A 20,028-nucleotide genomic window follows, 5' to 3' on the forward strand; every position below is an offset into this window, starting at 1 on the left:
ATCGCAGGTTCAAAAGGATCGCGTCATCGCGTAATCGAATTGATTCTTCTTCTAGCCTAAATAGCGGTCGGATTAGTCCCCGGTTCGATGCTAATCCCAAGATTATACCTTGATCAACGCTTAAGAAGAAGGTTTAGCCTGAGAAATCCGTAATCGACGAAATCTATAAATACCTATATATATATACCCATATATATATATATATATATATATATATATATATATATATATATATATATATGTACACATGTATACTTTTCTTTTGTTCGAAAATAGGAATGAAAAAGAAAAAGGAACGACAGAGGTAGAAAGCGTTAATCAAGATTTTACCTCGAGTTTCCTTTCAACGAGAGACGTTTTACGCGGCCTAAACATTGAATCCCAAGTGCGAATAACATTCGAAGCGATTTAACAATTTCGTTCAGCTCCGTCGTCGATAAAATGTTTTGTTTCTTTTTAGCACCCTTCGCCGTATACCGTTTGTATTCATGGAAATATCGTGCTACCTCTTTTTTAAAGTATATTGGATCGTGAAGAGTATTCACGATAGGGTCCCATTCGAAGAAAAAGAAATCAAGAAATCGAGATCTTTATACATACAGCCCCCTTTTCCTTCTCTCTTTTATTTTTTTGTATGAGTGCATGCAAAATGAACGTACCGTTGCGATATTGGAAAGATAAGTTAGCGAAGAAGAGAATAAGAATTTACCATAGAAATCTATACGGCCGTCTCCGTCAACGTCTACCTCCTTGATCATATCCTCGACTGAAACCAAATGACGTTTGATTAGTCCATTTTTCATTTTCTCCATTTCAAAGTCAAGTTAACTCGCTTAAAGGAGACATAGATAGAGAGAGAGAGAGAGAGAGAGAGAGAGAGAGAGAGAGAGAGAGAGAGAGAGAGAGAGACGTTCGATCATAAAAAGTTCCTAATAATGAACATGCGTTTTGTCGGTAGCACGATATCGCGCCGATTAATCGTCGTAATTGGAAAGTGATGTGACAATGCCGGGTGAAAGATATAATATAGCACCGAACACAATGCCATTTGGTGGGCTGAGCAAAAATCATATTTCACTAATTAAAATTGTCGGCCCGTCATACTCAGCTTACGCTAATTCATCCGCGATAAACTGATTCGCGTAATGTTACACATATAAAGTTGTTAAATGGTAGCCTTTAATCACCCAACTTTTTCATCTTTTATCGTCAAGCTCATTACAATCTCATATTTTATTTTCTCCTCGATAACGTTTAAAAACAAAACAATCCAATTTCTTTAATTTTTATTAAAAATATATGTCGTTGTTGTCGCTACATCAATTTCCAATCGTTCGCTAGTTTGACAAATCTAATCAGTTACGTGTTTGGAGGTTGCAAAACTTTGTCGTTCTTGGCGACCTTGTTCAACTTTTGATTCGTATTCGTCGAAGAACTAGAGTCACGTTGTCTGCATCACGATTGCCGATGTCAAACGAATAATTTGCAGTAGTATATCGATAAAAAAAAATTATATAGGTATAGCTTTGCATTTCAATGGACAGGATTATAACCAAGGTGACATCTAATTAGTGAATATCATCCTCTTAATTAATAGGTTTACGCGAAATGTCAATAATTTCAATGAATCCTATCATTGATACTTTTTTAATGACGACGCCAACTGACGTCAGTCATAGGAAAGCTATAAGTACTACGACTCTTGAGAATCTTATGTTCTTTCTTTTTTTTTTTTTTTTTATCGTACTTTAAATGCATCCAAGAGAGATAGAGAAAATTATTTTTCAACGCGGAGAACTTTTTCGAGATAATCTTAATACGATTAATCGACTTCGCCAAGGACTTTGTTAGATTATTTTCTCGTGCCTCCTCGACGACAGCATCATTGAATTTAATCGAATTGTTTCAAAATCGACTTGACGTGTCGCAAATTCGATCGAGAGCGAAAAATCTTTATGACAATAAGATTCAAATTAGAATTTTTATCTGAAAGTTTCGAAAATCAGTTGAGAACTTTTTGATTCGTTAATTAATAGATAATGGAAGTGATATCATTAATTCTCGGTATAATTCGAAGTAATAATAGCATTGAATATTTAAGAGATAAAAATATACGTTACTTGTCGTATTTGAATAAAGAAAAATCTTCTCGTTTAGATTATTCATAGGATCGAACTTTCCAAAGGGGAAAACGCGTTAAGATTCTCGAAACATCGAACTCGGAGAGAAGTTGGGAATACTATATACGAGGAGAATATCTCTGAGAGATACTTCTCTAGTTGACGAAAGCTACACTTTAGGGAAGGACACTGCAAGTACGTTTATCATCTCGATATTCCTTGGAGATTTGATTTTTTTTTTTTTTTTTTTTTTTTTTTTTTTTTTTTCTTTGCTTTCAAATACGTATGAAAAAAATCCTACCGTTGACCTTTCTTTAATGATCGATAAATTGACCATAGCTATCGTTCCATCGATCTTTAACTTATCGGTTTTGACAGTTTTATAGTCAAATAAAAAAAGGAACGAATATAAATCCTACATGATTTTTCGTATAATATAGCTATAATAATATAACTATTTCCTAGTCACAACGAGTTAAATTAAAATTTTTGAAGATTCGCGAGGCTGAAAAGTCTATTTATAAGACACTTTTTTTTTTACTTTAACAACTACTGATTTTTTTTACATTATAATAAGCCGAATGAAAGAGAGAGAGAGAGAGAGAGGATGTGGGGAAAAGGAAGAGAACAGCTTCTATTAAAAAATCTCCTTCACCGTAAATCCTTTTAAACTTTTTTAACTTGTACTTTCTTCTATTCGCGATTCTTCAGAAAATGAACGCTATAACGAAGAATTTCCATCTTGCGAGAACGATCTCCCGTTCTTCGTTATTGTTAAATTTGCTAGCGAAGCTCCTCCTGTACGTAGCAAAGGAGGATGCTTTCAAAGAGCAACATTGACAGAATTTTCTCTCTCTCTCTCTCTCTCTGCACTTTCTTCTGTTTCTTTTGATATTAGGAATATTTTTCCAACGAAAAGTTAAAGACATAACTAAAGGAAATAGCAGAAAAAGATTTGACAATTCATCTCGTTGGAAATCTTCTATATCGTTAAAACTTCAAAATAAACAATACTCGTCTATTATTAATTCGCAACAATGTAGAACCTTTGTTCCACAAAGTATTAACACGAGCGGGATGTTTGTTCACGTTATTCGACATCGTTATTCTTGATTTATTGAAGTCCATTTTGGCACGTATGCAAATACTCGAACTTTGAATATCTACGAATGAACCTCGATTGATCCATTCCATGCTAGGTACCTGGTTGGCTACACAGTGAAACGTAGATACTCTTCAAAAAGATGAATATTATGCACCGATGCTTTATAGGCTCTAATTACTTTGCGAAATTAACGCGTTATTTCTCTCTCTCTCTCTCTCTCTCTCTCTCTCTCTCTCTCTCTCTCTCTCTCTCTCTCTCTCTCTCTCTCTCTCTCTCTCTCTCTCTCTCTCTCATTGTCCTCAGAATTTTTATGCAGCGAAACAATAACACAATTTGATGGTAGAGACGAATATTAGATTACTTACTTTCTTCTTCCGACAAGTTTTCGCCTAAACATTGTAGAACGACTCTTAGATCGGAGGCGGTGATGTAACCACGATTACGCTTGTCGAAGACCTGAAATAAGAAAAGCCTTTGATTAGCAAATTTCATAAACGCGTCTCCATCTATATTTTTTCTTTTATTTGTAAAATAAAAACAAAACAATTCATTGCATTCATAAAAATATTCTGTTGCAAAAAGAAAATTTGACCGTCTTCTCAAATGGAAATAAATTAGAATTTTAACAAACGACCTAGTCGTGATATTTTATTCCCGTGAAGAACGAGCTTAAAAGTCATACTAATAAATTATATAATTTGTAATGTATAAATTATAAATAATTTTGGAGGACACGTACTTGCTATAAGACGATTAATGAAAACTAAATACGTAAAAGCTAACGTATGTACGCGTTTTAATTTTACAGACGATTCATAAAACTTGAATGCTACGTTTCATCAGCTTTAATGATGGAACATGGGAACAAAAGGAAATACGTTTTCTATTTTTGTATGTATTACGCACTCGCGCGCAAGTAACTCACGAAAGTATGCATTTTGAGAACCTTGAACAAAAGTAACGTAGAAAGCTTTTATACAGGGCGCATATAAAGACTACGTTGAAACAAAAGACATCATTTTTTACATTCGTGCGTAGTTTTCGGTACTACTTTTGCCGAATCGACTGCATACATCATACGTATACGTATGTAAACTCAAAAATCATTATAGCGTTCGTGCGTATAAAGATCGACTTATTTTTTTAAATTGCCGAAAGACCGAAAAGAATTCATATTCTTTATATAATAAAAAATACGAAGTATAATCTTCGAAAACTCTTTTATTAGTTTTATTTGTAAATCCTTTCATAACATATGTCATATAATATACTTTTTGGAAAAAGTTAATTACGTTATATAGTATAACAGCTTCGTTCAACGTTAAACTTCAATAGACGTTGAAACAATATATACAGTATTTACATTATAACATTTACACCGCAAATTCAATAGGTTTAATTATTGCGGGTAGAATATACTCGATTCAATGCTTAAATAAAATTCAACAAAATTTGATTGCTGGCATATCGATTCGACTAAAAGTTCATTTTACCGCAGCATCAATTTATTCGCGACGAAGATGTTTTCACCGGTACAAGTCAAAACTCTGTCAACATACGTAGTGAAACGTCAGCGTGTTTCAAGAATCATTTTCTGAATAACAAACAAAAAAGGAAAATAACGATAGATCGTATATAAATAAAATACTCGATAACTTACGTTTCACATGCAAGAAGAAACATCGGAATGATAAAAAAGAAAGAGAGAGAGAGAGAGAGAGAGAGAGGGAGAGAGAGAGATATTTCGGAAAATAGAATTTTTTAAACGTATTATAGGTATGACAGTAGAACTTTATCTAATTATGTATCCTCATTTAGATTTCCGTTCGAATTCCATGATCGACGATCGAGAGTTTTTTCCCGTCGTAGGAAATGAGAAATATAAATCTGATAAATTATTTGAAAATATAATATATCTCGATTATTCTCGATTTATGTTATCGTGATGTACCGATAAAAATTGTTCTCGTGGATTAAGTCGATCATGAATTAGTATAGTCGTATCACTCGAAAAACAACGGGCCGTCTCCTCGTTTCCTGTTACCGCGTGAACACGATCAATTAAACACCTCGAAATAGTCGAGGGTCTCTCACTAGTACTTTCGTGCGAGCAAGAGTGTACTCCCTGTCCACTGTATAAATAACGTCGACGTTTGACTTCTCTACTACATTTTGCTTGTTATAACTTTGGAGAGATCGAGACTGTTCGAACGTGACAAATATTATGTGGTAAACTGTTTGGCGTTACATAATATATATATATACACATGTTTGTATGTATGTATGTACTATGTAACACGTCAAACCAACGAAGTAAAGATATAAAGGAAACTTCATAGAAACGTAGGTATCTCATTCTCTTATGTATCCGCCTGAGGTCTGATCGATACATCGAAACAAGAACCAAGAGAAAAGTTCTTACGTTAGACGTAAAAATAGAAAATACAGAGAAACGAAGGTAAGTTTTTCGGTATTTTTCATGGCGAGAGTTCACAATTGATCTAATTAATTACCTCTCATAACAATTGCATTTTAAAGGATTGAAATGACGTTATTTTTACATTACGAAGTTTAACAGTACATAAACAATTCGTACGAGTGTCATAAGATATTATTAGAGTATGCGATTGAAAAGAGTGGCTTGCGATCAAAGAATATATAAGAAAACAAATGGTAACGTTATGTAGAATATATCTCGTCGAAGTACTTTCCGCGAGAAAAAGAAATTCCATAGATTTGAATATACGAAAGAATAGTGGATGAAAATGTCGAAGAGTATCAGCTGAAAAAGATAAACGAAAGAATAGATATAAAATGGAAAATATAGAATGAGGGGAATACGTATTTATTTCGAGTCAGCGGTTTATGCCCTAATCGGCTTCGCTCCCAGATCCTAACTTCCTTCCCTTTTCCTTTAGCGCTCGTTCGTTCCAAAAGGTTATATTTGTTTGCACCTAACATCGTTTTCTCCTTTCTTCTATCCTATCCTTATTTGCAGTTCACCTCTACTCTCTCTTTTTTGTATCATATACCAAGGCTAATTTACATCCCGATAATGTTGTACCTATCCGTCCTTAGACAGGAAAGGTATCCGACGAGACAGCATCTCATATTTTCTCGTTTAACCTTCGGACACGTCTAATTCGTCGCTAGTCAACTCGGATTTATTCCCCTCTTGCATTTCTGTACTTCTCTTATCGTTTTTAAAGTCTCTGACCTTCGTAACAAAATAAAAACGATAGATATCTACTTTGTCTGTGAAATGTATCCAATATATATTATATATTTTTTCAGAAGGATCACGAACTCTGAGTATTTTTCCGATCGACTAACGTCAGACCGATTACAAGAGTTTTTCAACACTCGTTTCATGTCGAAAAAGCAATAAATTTCACTATCTACCGACTTTAACGCGAATTTTTCTCTCGTTTTCCTCTAATTCACCTCCCATGCCATCCTACCGTCTCTCCATTCGTTTTTTAGCTATTTTATCTTCGTCACACTCTTACCTCCCTTTATTTCCCTCATTCACCGTCCCTTTTTCTCTCGTCGTAGGCACAATCCACTACTGGTACGACGACCAGGTCGCGGAGATTAAAATATCGACTTGGTAAGTACAATACGGCTAACCTGACCCCAATGCCATCGCCCGCACGTTTAAACTCTTTAACGTTTAAACTCGAATCACCGACCAAGACAATGTTGGAAATTTCTATAAATTTGTTTGTTTGTAAAATTTGTAAAACAAAAACTTGATTGAGAACTTTTCGTTCGTACGAACCAACTCCATTCTTGGGACAACTTATATCACAGTTTTCAGAAAGTCGCGAGACTATAATTGACTTTTATTTTCGGAAATTCAAGTTTCTTTGCATTCCACGAATGTATCGAGTCGAATCGATGGAAAAGTTACGCTCGCGGATTTTAGAGACTATCGTTTTATCCCGTTAAATGAAATTTGAAATTAAAACGGTACTGTTATAAACATACCACCTATTAAAAGTGAATTTTTCCAATTATAGAAAACATTATTACATGATATATGGAAATCACGTAAAGTAATCGTCGTTCGCAATAATGGATGAATCTACGAGAATAAGCTGATCGTCTTTAAATAAACTACAAGCGATTCAACAGTTTTAAAAGTTCTCCAGAAGAAATTGCAAGGGAGAAAAGGCGTAAAAAATAGAGCAATAAAAGTACTTCCGACTGGCACGATAGTGTAAGTGTAGGTAATTATCGCGTTAAAGTAGAAAAGAGGAAAAATAGGGAGTGATAAATAGGGAAAAGAAAAAGAGATAATGGAGCTGATGCCTTTGAGCGAATTGCGTATACCACTAGGTATATAAACTACATGGGTATATAAAAATATATATACAATTCTTCTCTAACACAAATTCTGAAATTTTTCTCTTCTTTAGCAAAGTATCGTTTGATATCGAGAGAAATAATTTCGTTCTATATCCTGTTTTACGAATCGCCGCAATTTTAATTCATTAATTACTGAATTACAATAGGCAGCAAAAAATGTACGCATGACCGAATGAAATTCAGAAAAGCACAGAGAGAGAGAGAGAGAGAGAGAGAGAGAGGAACGAAGTAGCTTACATGCAGAGTAGATTGGTGTAAAAAGCCGAAAAGAGAGCAACATGAGTATAGAACTATGTTCTCTACTAAAGTTACCAGCATTCGGTCATTAGAATGTATTGTCGCATAATGGTTTAACACATTTTCTATGCTGCACAGGGCTGCATCTGCAGGTGGTACCGACCACTCTTCCACTATTTCCTTTATTATTCGATGCAGATTTTCGTGAAAGCACGTATGTACCTACACGCACTTAGCCAACCGACGTAATATATATATATATATATATATATATATATATATATATATATATATATATATATATCGAGGATTTTCTGATGAATTTTCTGGAATTATTAATGAATAGGAAGAAAAAGAAGTCATTAGATCGTTGACATGTTCTTTCTAAACCTCATATCGCTGCATTATGATGTGTAAATATGTTTCATTCTCTCTCTTTAGGACATGGGTCTTCTTTTAACAGAAATTTTCATTCGATAGGACAAGATTTAAAAAATGCATATGTGGACAGGAAAAAAAGGAGAAACGTGACGGCTTAGCCGAACGTAGTCGAGTCCACCGAAGCAACGAACGAACACGAAGATGACGGCACATAGAGAACATATTCTCTCCGTCGAACGTAAAAATCAAGACGAACGCGAGAAACGATCGTGCGTCGAAGCGGATTATTGGATTCGAGAAAACGAGAAAATCGGATTTTGCTCGTTTCGATTTCAAACGAAAGCAAATATCGTCGATCGTATATGACATGAAATTTTTCCAATCACATCACTTCCTCCTTTTATTCTATCCTCGCAAAATAAACAGACGGCCCGAAATTTTTCAAAGATATTTTTCATAACGATCAAAAATCATTTTTCTTTTGATATTTCGCACATTAATGAATGTTGCAAGTGGATGCATACTCGAGGATGATACGACGTACGAGCTTTACGCTCCATGCAAATAACCAGACGTCTGTAAATAACGGAAACTCCATTGTGGCACCATTTGTCTATATATATATATATATATATATATATGCATGAGTGTGTGTTGGTAATTAACAGATTCGTGAGGGCATTAAGGGGCGCTATTATCGAAGTTAGCGAGTTTCACCGTCTACAAGGTTTAACCCTTTCCCATATCACGAATCGTATACATAACGTAGTAGGAGTATTACCAATACTATTTGCACTCTACGCTTCCTCCAATTTAGAGAGCGCTCGCGCGCATGAGATGAAGAAGAAGGTTCCTAAATTCGGTCGGAAAGAGAATTATATCATAATTCTACTTGAGTTCGCGCCTCCAAATAGTACTTTTTTCCCCGACGGAGCGTTATCTCGTTTCAGTAGAACGCTTGAAAAATTTCCGAACATTTTTCTTCAAGCAGAAAAAAGGTAGTTTCGCGGAGGAACCTTTATAACCCCTCCTATTGTATTCGCATAATATCGTACTTTATGAGAACTTTGAATTTTTCAAGAATGGATACGGCTACTTTAAAGCAGCTAAAGACATTCTAATTAATACGCGTCTTTGCCGAATATATAACTAGAAAGTAAATCTTGCGTAACCGACGATCTTATTAAAATCCTTCCTAAGAAGCTCATTTTTGGTTCGGAGGAAAAGGCTATGACAAAAATTTTATGGAATAAATTAATTCGCGAACTTGATGCTTTCGTATGAAGGGGAGGAATATTTTGAAATAATATTTAGGTCGATTCTTATTTCTGCCTGAGGATAAAAAGGTCATAATAAATAACTTTTCCATATTAAACACGTAGGTATTTAATGTGGAATATGTTGAAAGTAAGCTATTACAACGAAGGAGTATTAAGTAACACGCTTGTATAACTTACGTAACTTTGGTAGGGCGATTTAAGTTTGGTCCTATCGCATATGCATACGAATCGTGCATACGTTTATCTTATATCAAAATGACAAAGGAAAGAATAAGAAAGAAGAGGATAATAAGAAGAGAGAAGAAATTCGTCGAAGATAATAAATCGAAATAAAGTTTCCTGGAAGAAAATTTCCCATTTAATGGAATAACATTATAAACGCTTATAGTTTGTTCTCGTTTCTATATGAATTAAATCAGTTTTAATTAAATTTACATCCCAATGCGTAATCCTCTCTTTAATCTCAAAAGTAGAAGAAGAGTATCAGGAAAGAGTTGATCCTTTCGGGGCGAGTGGCAGCGACTTTAAACGCCTGGAAAAGCCTGGATGGTAGAGTTTTGATCCAAGCTCGATCGCATCTCATACCGCCGCCAAGTATTCACCAATGGCAAAACTTGATCCTCCTCTTTCGGCACGCAACAACATTTTGTCCTCTTCTTACTCGTCGCGATTTGCCCCTCATCTAGGAACTTTCAACTAGGATCCGAACTAGATTTCGTGATCGTCGTTCCTTTTACGATAACTCCGAGTCGAACTTTTTTAAGCTCTCAACTTCTATCTCCTCTGTAGCTTCTTTTTCCTCCACCTTCTTCTCACTTTCTGCATTTCGATAAAGCACCTGCGAAACGTTTTTGGAATAGTTGCAATCTTTCGAATAGAGACAAGACGTAATACCCTTTAAAACTTCCCCTATCGTTCGTAGCTTTCTTTTAATACAACATACCTCTCGTTCTTCTTCTTCTTCTTCTTTAAAATTCTTTTATCTTGGTATTAACTTGCTCTCTCTCTCTCTCTCTCTCTCTCATTAAGCGAAATTATCCTCCAACGCATTTAAAACTTCTTAAGTCATTTTTGTGGCATAGTTTACGTTTCAGAATCCAACCGAAATGTATCGGCGCAACTGAATCAACGAAGGAAGCGAATTCCTCGTCGAATTGCTTCGACGTTTTACGTTCGCTGCAATTCATGTTACGACCTTTTTCACTTAAACTAACGAACATCTGTATCCACCTTTCTCACCTATTCCAAAGGGAGAACCAATAGTGCCTGCTAATAAATGAGAAGGAAAAAAAATCGAACATCTTCGACGTATTATTAATATGTTTTTTTTTTTTAGAAATAAATACTTTATTTGGATTAGGAAGTTCCAAGCATACGCGAGAATATTCAACTGTCGAAAAATGTCCAATAAAATCTCTCGCGCGTGAATCTGTTCTTTTAATTAGCACTTCGGTGACACGGCTATTCGCAGGTTCGTGCGTCAGCTTGAATGCAATTTTACGCGGATCGAAAAAGGATGGTTCTCGTCGGTGTCCTTTCCTTTCGTTTTTCATACCTACGTCCGTTACAGCCGAGAAAAATCAGATAAATCTCATAGAGTTTACGTTAACGTTATGGAAAGTATACGGCGGCGTTCACGATATTACTCTTACTAACGAGCGTACAAAAATATAATAAAGTAAGCCCGTAATTATCTTTTCAATCTTTTGTACATGGCCAGCGATAAACGCACGAAATAAAGGAGAATTTAATAAAAAAATTTTTTTATCCGAGATGAAAGGACATACGTTCGAAATAAGTGTTAAAAAGTGTCGTTCAATAGATCGAGCAATAAGCCATTGACACGGACGCGTCTATATTCGAGATGGGAAATCGGTGGCTTCCGTGCAAGGCGTGCGATAGAAAGCCGATGAATGATGTGGTTGAAAAACATTCAATGAGCCGTATCGTCGTGCACTTCGCTGAATTTCCGCGTTTCCTTTCGAACGTAAGCGTTGCGTCATCTTATGTGAATCGGACGCACGAAGAAAAGGAAAGAAAAGAACATGGAGAAAACGAGAAAGAAACGGGGAAAAGAGTATCGATTTTCTTTTTCTTTTTATCTTTTTTTCTCGCCTTTACAAACCACCTTCCATTCGTTTACGTATAAAAGAATCAACATTTTATGAAGACTTTACTCCGTGTTATAATCATATAATATAATAGGTACATACGCAAGTACACGTAAATACGACGACGACGTGAATGTGAAAATTTCGAGAGAGAATTCGAAACTCCTAGGAATTACTTGAAATAAAAATGAAAGAGGACTTACGCGAAAAGCATCCCGCAACTCTTGCTCCTCTTGATCCTGATCCGCCAAAGTTCCGGAATTCTCGTCGCCGATGTTGCTGACGATCTCAACGAATTCCTCGAAACTTACGGTCCCGTCGCCTGAAAAAATTCGTCCGAGATATACCAAAAGAATTGAATGAAACGTTCTTTTGAAATGTCTTTTAATAAATTATGCGTAATTCTTTCGAAATAGCTCGTTCTATAGATAAATTGCCGATTCTATAACGAGGAAAAGACATTTTCTCGTAGTAAGAGGAGAAACCTTTTAAAGTTCCTTTTCTTCCCTTCGCTCGCTTCGATCGTCTCTATACGTACGTAAACAGTTTTTAACCTTTCAAGCGAGAAAAGCAGACACTCGTCTTCCTTTTCGTTTTCCTACCTTTTTATACATATTTTTTGTACGACACAACGTATTGAGATCGAACGATGTCTCGCAAAAGAATTATTTCTTCTTTTTATTTTGCGTTCTATTCTTCTTATGTATCTTCTTTCTATAATTAAGAACGTTCGCATATATAGCCGAAATGAATATTCCTTTGAAACATTCGTCTGGATTTCACCGTCGATTAAATTCCTCCGCGAAGACGACGAGGAAGATTTATAAGAAATTTCTAAGTGTCTACAGTTAAGAAAAATAAGTAACGCGAACATAATTCAGCAGCTGTTCGGATGCACGATGAACTGTATTCAAGCGAGATTTAGAAAAGAACGTAACGAGTAGGGCTGCGATTAAAGCGTACAATGGAATTTGAGTTGATGAAATGCGAGCAACCAAGTCGAAAGGTATTTCGTGCACGTTGCGTTTTAATCCTAAAAACGATTACGATCGTAAATACTTAATCCGTTAGAAGTAGGTACTACCGGTGAAAAGGAATTTTAAAGACTTCCCAAGCTGTTTTATGTTTCCCCATCGGAATCGAAAAGATTCTCGATTCTTTTCTCTTTTCTTCTTTTTCTTTTTTCTTTTTAGTAACAAATTAACTCACATAGATCTTTCACTTTAATTATCGTTGTGGACATTCTCTCCCTCTCTCTCTCTCTCTCTCTCTCTCTCTCTCTCTCTCGATTTTGATTTGTGTAAATGAAAGTTCTTATCGGGAAAAAAAGCGGTTTATTTTTATCGAAGTTTTTCAGGAAAATGGTCGAGAAAAGTAGCAAAAAGATTAATCAAGTTTACATGATAACAGCCAGAACAGAAAAGATGACGTAATGTCCTTGCACGTTCGGTGTTGTACGATATTGAAAGATGGCACCAAGTGCTTTCAGATGCGCTTCGAAAGATATCGTAAAGACGAGTCAAATCCAATCGATGCCTTTATTTATTCCTCAAACTTTTCCTTAGCTCTGTGATCAACAGTGGATTCTAGTATTTGAGTCCACTCCGCATAAGCAGGGTCATGATAAAAACGAAGCGCTACGATGGCAAAGACATTTTCGTTTTCCACAAAGCTCCGTGAAAGCGATAACCTGATATGGAGAGTCCATAAATTGTTCGATAAAGTGATTTGGAAAATGGTAGAATGTTTTTTACCTTTAGAAACCTTTGCATTGATGTCAACGTCTTTGATTTTTTTTTTTTTTTTTTTTTTTTTTTTTTTATTGAGTCCTCGCAGTACCAAATATTCAAGGAACAAAAGTTTCGATTTCTATACTTTTGTATATCTTTACGAAAGTTCGTTTAAATATCAAATGAAATTTTTTTCGATAAAAGCTACCTTTTCGTCTACACATCTGTCTGTTATTAATATATATATTTACTTTTCTTTTTTTTTGTTCTTTTCTATTTTCAAAAGAACGTTCTTTGGTGCTTCGTACATTCATTAACACATGGTAAAATACGTGGAATACGTGTTCTCTCGGTCGAGATATAAATCCTACAAAATTTCGCTTTACGATCCAAAGTTGCAGCATTCGAGTCGAAAAGAAGTACTCTCGCGTTAAAGATTTTTCTTTCCAATGTCACAAAGAATGTCAAGTTGCACGTGTTCGCGCGTGGATCACTCGTCGGCGGTACAGTTCGTTATTACTCTACATTTTGACGCTATTAAAAGCTTTTGGCTAATACATTATACAGGTCACCGTTAATAGATTGAAAGCATCGAGTACTTTAACGCGCCGCAGCCTTTGAAGACTTGCCATCCATTACGATCGCTTCCTTCTATTGGCAATTAGAGAAAATTTCTCGCGTCCCTGTCCGAAATCCAAAGAAAAGTTTGGAGACGTATGTGAAGCTGAAAAATATGTACGCGTCAAAATCGAAATTCTCGTATCAGGGAACGTTGTTTCTCTCTCTCTCTCTCTCTCTCTCTCTCTCTTTTTATCTATCTTCCTGACTAGACGCGTCCTGGAAAAGCCTAAGAGGATTTGATTCTGGATAAGAACTGTTGTAAACGGGATTTGGAGCGATAATACGCTCCGACGAACATCTCGGGAATTTTCGTCGCCTACTCGCCTCCAAAATCGCCAAGTCTTTTTCTAGTTTTTGTTGTTTTTCGAACACGTATGTGTATATACATACATGCATATATGCAAGTGTTAAACATGTACGTGCATACATATATATACATATATATATATTTAGAGATATCCCTATATACATTGCCGTGTAAGAGATGTAAGGAATATGAGTGTGCATCATCATATAACATCGTGTATATATATATATATATATTGTGTCTTTATAAATTTGGCACGCTCGCTTTGGGAAGGCAGGCACGGCTCCGGGCAATGTTAAATTTCTCCTGCGCGTGATACTCTCGGCCGAGCTACTTTACATGCTGTGTTGAAAATTTGCCTACGTACGTATACACATATTTAGATATGAGAACATAAGAGTATCGCTAGAGAGAGAGGAAAAGACACGTTGATCCCTCGGTAAAGATAGTTCTAACGACTTGAGCGCCATGAGAACGACGTCAAAATGGTACTTTGACGTCATCTGCGGAAAAGTGGATCCAAATTTTAGTCACGATAGTTCGTTGCGAAAGCGAAACACATCCTAGAAACCAAAGTATAAGATCTATGATAATATCCTTAAAACATAACGAGGAACGATTCGCAGGAGAAAAGAAAACTCTCTTTTTATACAAACATACGCCTACATATATGAATATGAAATACATTTTTATTTAGAAATTATGCGTCAGAGTCAAATCATACTTTTAAATTCTTTTTCAAGTATTTACTTTGCTCGTTTCTTTGGGAAAATAACACATCTGTAGATCAACGGCAAAAAGTTATGGGAATTTAAAAGAGAGATCTAACAAAATTCTAACTATTCGATGATACAAATGTTAGATACTTAATCGTTCTTTAAAAGCGCGTTAAATAGAGCAACGAATAGAGCAACGTTACGACGTAACTAACATCGACTCCTCTGCCCTTTACAAAAATTTATTTATTAATGTTTTTACATTGGTAAAGATCTTCAGGAAAAAGAAAAAGAAAATCATGAAAAATTTTTGGCACGTGCTGACGTTGCAATAAAACTTATTTCAGTTTATCTTCCGATCCATTTACCTCACGTAGAGGATAAAAATCTGCTCGACAAACGCAATTCTTATTCCTCGAATAAACTTTCCTCGTTTCTGTTTTCTGTGAAGATTACGTCGGACACGTAATATCTTTAATAGAGTCTAATCAAACGTGCCGGTAGCTTCACGTTCTTTTTTCCCTGAGAAAGTAAGAAGATCAAATTTGGTTTTAACGACATTGCTCGTGGAACGAAAAGGGCCGATAGTAGGAAGAAAATCAAGAAAAACCTCCATTAGGTTGAGAAGAAAACGACATAGCCGATTTGTTTCGAACTCTCAAGAGACAAATCGAAATTGACCGAAATGAATAAAGTCGAATCGACACGAACGTTTACTTTTTCGTAAGATGTACGAATCCATCGAAACTTATCTTTTCTTCTTTACGTTCCACTCTTTGTCCCTACGAGAGAACTCTTTTATTTTAATAAATAAAACTTATATCTTTCTTCTTTCCTCTACCAAAGAACCTGTTGCGCACGGCTCGAAATCATAACTGTTTCAATAGGAATAGTTTTAGTAAAACGAGTAACGTCTTAACGCAAAAGCAAAACCACGAAATCGACGAACGTCGAACGACGTAGAACACGTTGGTAAAATTATGATTGACGATAAGAGTAAGAGAAAATCAAATCGCAACCTGTTTCGAGTTCACGTTGTCCATTTGCGTATTCTTGGAACGTAATTAAACTGATATTAGGAAATTATTCGTGTGTATTTAAGCAATGACCGTAAGAAAAAAATATCGGAAAAAGTTTAAAATAGGTAGATGGTCCATTTGAAAGAAAAAAAGGCAATAAAAGCGTATCAGACAGTAGTTATTAATGTTTCTCGTTTTATATACAATCGAGTAATAGTAAGATAATCGTTTTTCAACCTTTGCCCCCTCCTTTCCTACAATCCTTTTATTTTCTCAAAACGCAATAGCACAGAAATAAGCGGCATTTATCCTTTGTTTTCACTTGTTACGGACCGATCGATGGCAATCTGGTTTTTATGGTTTTCATTTATAGTTCGGTGAATTTAATTGCAAGCTAAAGTATGAGCCAAGAGGAGATAGAGATACAGGGAGATAGAGATAGAGATAGAGATAGAGAGAGAGAGAGAGAGAGAGAGAGGGAGAGGGAGAGAGAGGGAGAGAGAGAGGGAGAAAATGAGAAAAAGAAAGTTCAACGGGACGGATTACGCTCGTTCCTCTTCCGTCTCTCAAATAACGTTCATGAAAATAACAGAACGTAGAGGACAAGTGACATTTCACACTTTTCTTGCTTTTATTAACTTCCAGGACATCCTGCGAGAGAGGCTTCCGATTACGTTAACTGTTTGTTCGATAGGAAATACGAGTAAAAAAAAGCATACGTAGTAATTCAATGAGAGAAAGAGAATATTCGAAAAAATAAAGAAAGGAAGATAAAAATATCCGACAAGAATGTGACCAATTATCAAAGAAGCCTCTCGTTCGATCAATGATTGCATTCAAAGATGCACTGAGATGAAATTTTCTGTAATAAAACATATCACAAAAAATAAATTAATTTCCGTAACCACTTAGACAGATTCGTAAAATTTTCAAGGAGTTATGGCATTGCATATTAACGAGATACGCGTTAGGAATAATCGTCGAAGGAAAAACACTATTGCACTTTTCGAGCTTTGGCCGATAGGAAAAAGCGTCTAAATTGATTAATCGGACTAGTCGACGTGATCCACATAAACGAATGTCAATCGATCCTGTATCAGATAAAGACATATCGATAAAGTTTTATGAGAATCCTCCGCCTTCTTTTTCTTTCATTTCTTTTTTTTTTTTTTTTTCTTTTTTTATTTTCTTCTTTACCTTCCACGAACTCACGTACGTTTGTTATTTTGTAATTCAAAATACATATATATATCAGACAAAAAAGCTTTTCAAGCATACATACCTTTGCGATTCGTTTTTTAGTTGCGCACATTGAATCGTTTTTTATTGAAACTACACGAACGCGCGCGCTTGTCTGCGTGTACATGTGTGTGCGTGTGCGTGTGCGTGTGCGTGTGTGTGAACAGAAATTGCGCTCGTGAAAAATTCAAGAAAAATAAATACATACACCCACACACAAACATTTACCATTCGTTTCGTTTTAACTCGATTGACGTTTATTTCATTCCTTTCGCGCAATTGCAATGCAAACGATCGAGAACTATGCGTCCGTCAAAGGCAAAAAGGAAAAAAAAATTGAGAAGCCCTGATTCGCGCTGAGTATATTGAAACCATCGAACAACTTACCATTGCCATTGTTTATCACTTTCATGAAGACCCGCGAATTTCTATCGGACGAAATTCTAAACGAGTTTCGAATTGCATTTGATTTTTTTCTCGAATTATTCGGGAGATCGAAATTCAAAAGATTTGAATTCATAAAATTCTTCAATCAAATAAGAAGGAAAAGTCGATGCTTTAACAATAAGAAGAGAAAGAGTCACGACTGAAAACGTACGTGAGCGTATACAAGACGAGAATAGTTTTGTACATACTATCAACGTAATCTATAAGCACGCTAAACGAGACTCTCGTCGTTGAGAAAAGCAACAGAGATGGAGATCAATTGGAATCATTTGTCCACATTTAACCACCATTTAGACCGAAAAACGCATCGTAAAACGTCTGTATTTTTTGTTTGTTACTCAATTGTATACGTTGTCTCTTTATTTATTCATACACGTTGTTATTTGAACATACGAGAATTGAAGTAATTAAATTAAATAAAAAAATTCGCTTTTGATGATAAAAAGAAAAAAGGAAAAAAGAAAAAGAATGTGAAGTACGTGGGAGATTGGCCATTTCGAAAAGAATTCTCTCTCGCCTCATCCGGACCGAGTTTTTCATTACAGGAAAAGTATTTTCAACATCGATCTTCGATATCTAATAATCATCTACCAGAATATACAAATATCGCTTTGTATTGTGATAATATATTATTTTCGTGATACTTAACAAAAGAAAAAAATAATGAGTACGTCGAGTCGATCCTAAAATATCCATATTATTTCTATTCCTATTTGATCTCCAGGGAGGTGTCAACTACGATATATAATAGTTAAATAGATTAGCCGACGGAACGGTCAATAATTCGTACAAGAGGCGTTACAAATTAGACGAGTGTTGTAAATTATGATATGCATAAATCCCGCCGTGCAATTCAGCTGTAACATTAATGCTCGTGGTTTGTTAACACTCGTCGTGCGCATCCGAATTGCGAGTAAAACGATAAATTATTTACCTTCTTCCTAAAACAAATGGGTCTTCATTTTAAACATTTCAAAAATAAGGATATTATATTTTTTAAAATGTATACAAAAAAAAAAAGAAAGGAAAAAGAAATTTTTACAAGTAACAGATACCTCGTACGGCATCTGTTTAGTTATCAAGCTAAATTCTAAGAATTTATATAGGCCAAAAAATATTCTAAAAGCACGTCCGTTTGTCGTTTACTCGCTCAACTCGAATTCAGAGATTATATTTTTTGCTTTCATTGATTTTCACGGTCTCGCCGTTTCTTAAATTATTTGAAACAAAAGTAAGTGAGTATTCGGTACTGATGCCGTTGAAAAAGTTAACATTTTTTTTCCTCCCAAGGACATCTGTGATATTTCTTTATATAATTATATTTTTCTTCGAGGTGTAAGAACGATACGATAAAAACGTGTCATCTTAAATTAAGGGATATTAAGGGATAATAAGGATCAGCAAACTGTCAAAGCGGTCCCTTGCTTCGAACAAAAAATATCCCAAGTAATTTCGGAGATAACCATCTGTTATAGCTACTTTTTGCTGTCACCGAAGGTACACCAAACTTTTCCGAATCATTCCTAAAGAGTTGATTTTAGATTGAATTTTCTTCCTTTTGATCAACGAAGAACGAACTTTTAGGGTAAATGAAAGGACGTCTGAAAAATTCAAAACGTTATAAAAAATTCTATTTCATGCTTCATTCGTCTTATAGATACAGTCATTAAATCGAGAAGCACGATAATCGTGGGAAGTTTAACTATCGCTATCATTAATGAAACTTGCCTTTGATTGCTTTAAAGTTTCTTAAATGTAACACAGACGTGAACATTCTCAACGTAACGAAACAATTTTCGACGATAATCGTGGTATATCATATTCCTTCTGGGAATCGAAACTGCAAGATACACTTAACGCTTAATACGAACGTAATCATGCACTATTTCAATATCGGAAAATAATTTGACGAGGATGCTATTAATTCGACGTTTTGATTCGAAAGATCAATAGAACGACGCTTCAACCGATAGAAATGAAATTGTCAAAATCAACAAGCTGCAAGTAACGCGCAACTCGAATACGCTTAAGGGCTTATCTATATTAAAAGTGAGATGTGTTGTTGAAAATAATATCACGTCGGCCATGGGTTCATTTTTTCAAAAAGATTCATATCGAAAATATACGAAATACATTTTTTTTCATCTTTTTGCTTATAACGCGCTTCTCTCTCTCTCTCTCTCTCTATATATATATATATACACATATATATATATATATATATATATATATATATATATATATACACATATACTCTCTACTCGTCGTAATTAAACCGAATTACGTCTTTCGTGCTCGGGCCACCGATTTGCAAAAAAGTTGGTCCGCATTTAAAATATGTTTG

The 20,028-nt window shown here is 35.2% G+C and overlaps 1 protein-coding gene across 4 annotated transcripts in view; it reads right to left on the minus strand.

Moving 5' to 3' along the window:
- Positions 1 to 20,028, minus strand: part of LOC124955436 (calmodulin) — a 37,963-nt gene that overhangs the window by 1,475 nt on the left and 16,460 nt on the right. For 3 of the 4 annotated variants that reach the window (XM_047509883.1, XM_047509884.1, XM_047509886.1), the window contains exons 4-6: positions 11,809 to 11,927; positions 3,591 to 3,681; positions 710 to 766 (exon numbers count right to left, since the gene is read on the minus strand). In XM_047509883.1, coding sequence (XP_047365839.1) covers positions 710 to 766; positions 3,591 to 3,681; positions 11,809 to 11,927 — 267 coding nt within the window. The remainder of the gene's footprint in view (positions 1 to 709; positions 767 to 3,590; positions 3,682 to 11,808; positions 11,928 to 20,028) is intronic. The other variant, XM_047509885.1, reaches the window with a different exon arrangement.

The sequence above is a fragment of the Vespa velutina genome, chromosome 18 (assembly GCF_912470025.1).
Source record: "Vespa velutina chromosome 18, iVesVel2.1, whole genome shotgun sequence".
NCBI classification, from domain to species: Eukaryota; Metazoa; Arthropoda; class Insecta; order Hymenoptera; family Vespidae; genus Vespa; species Vespa velutina.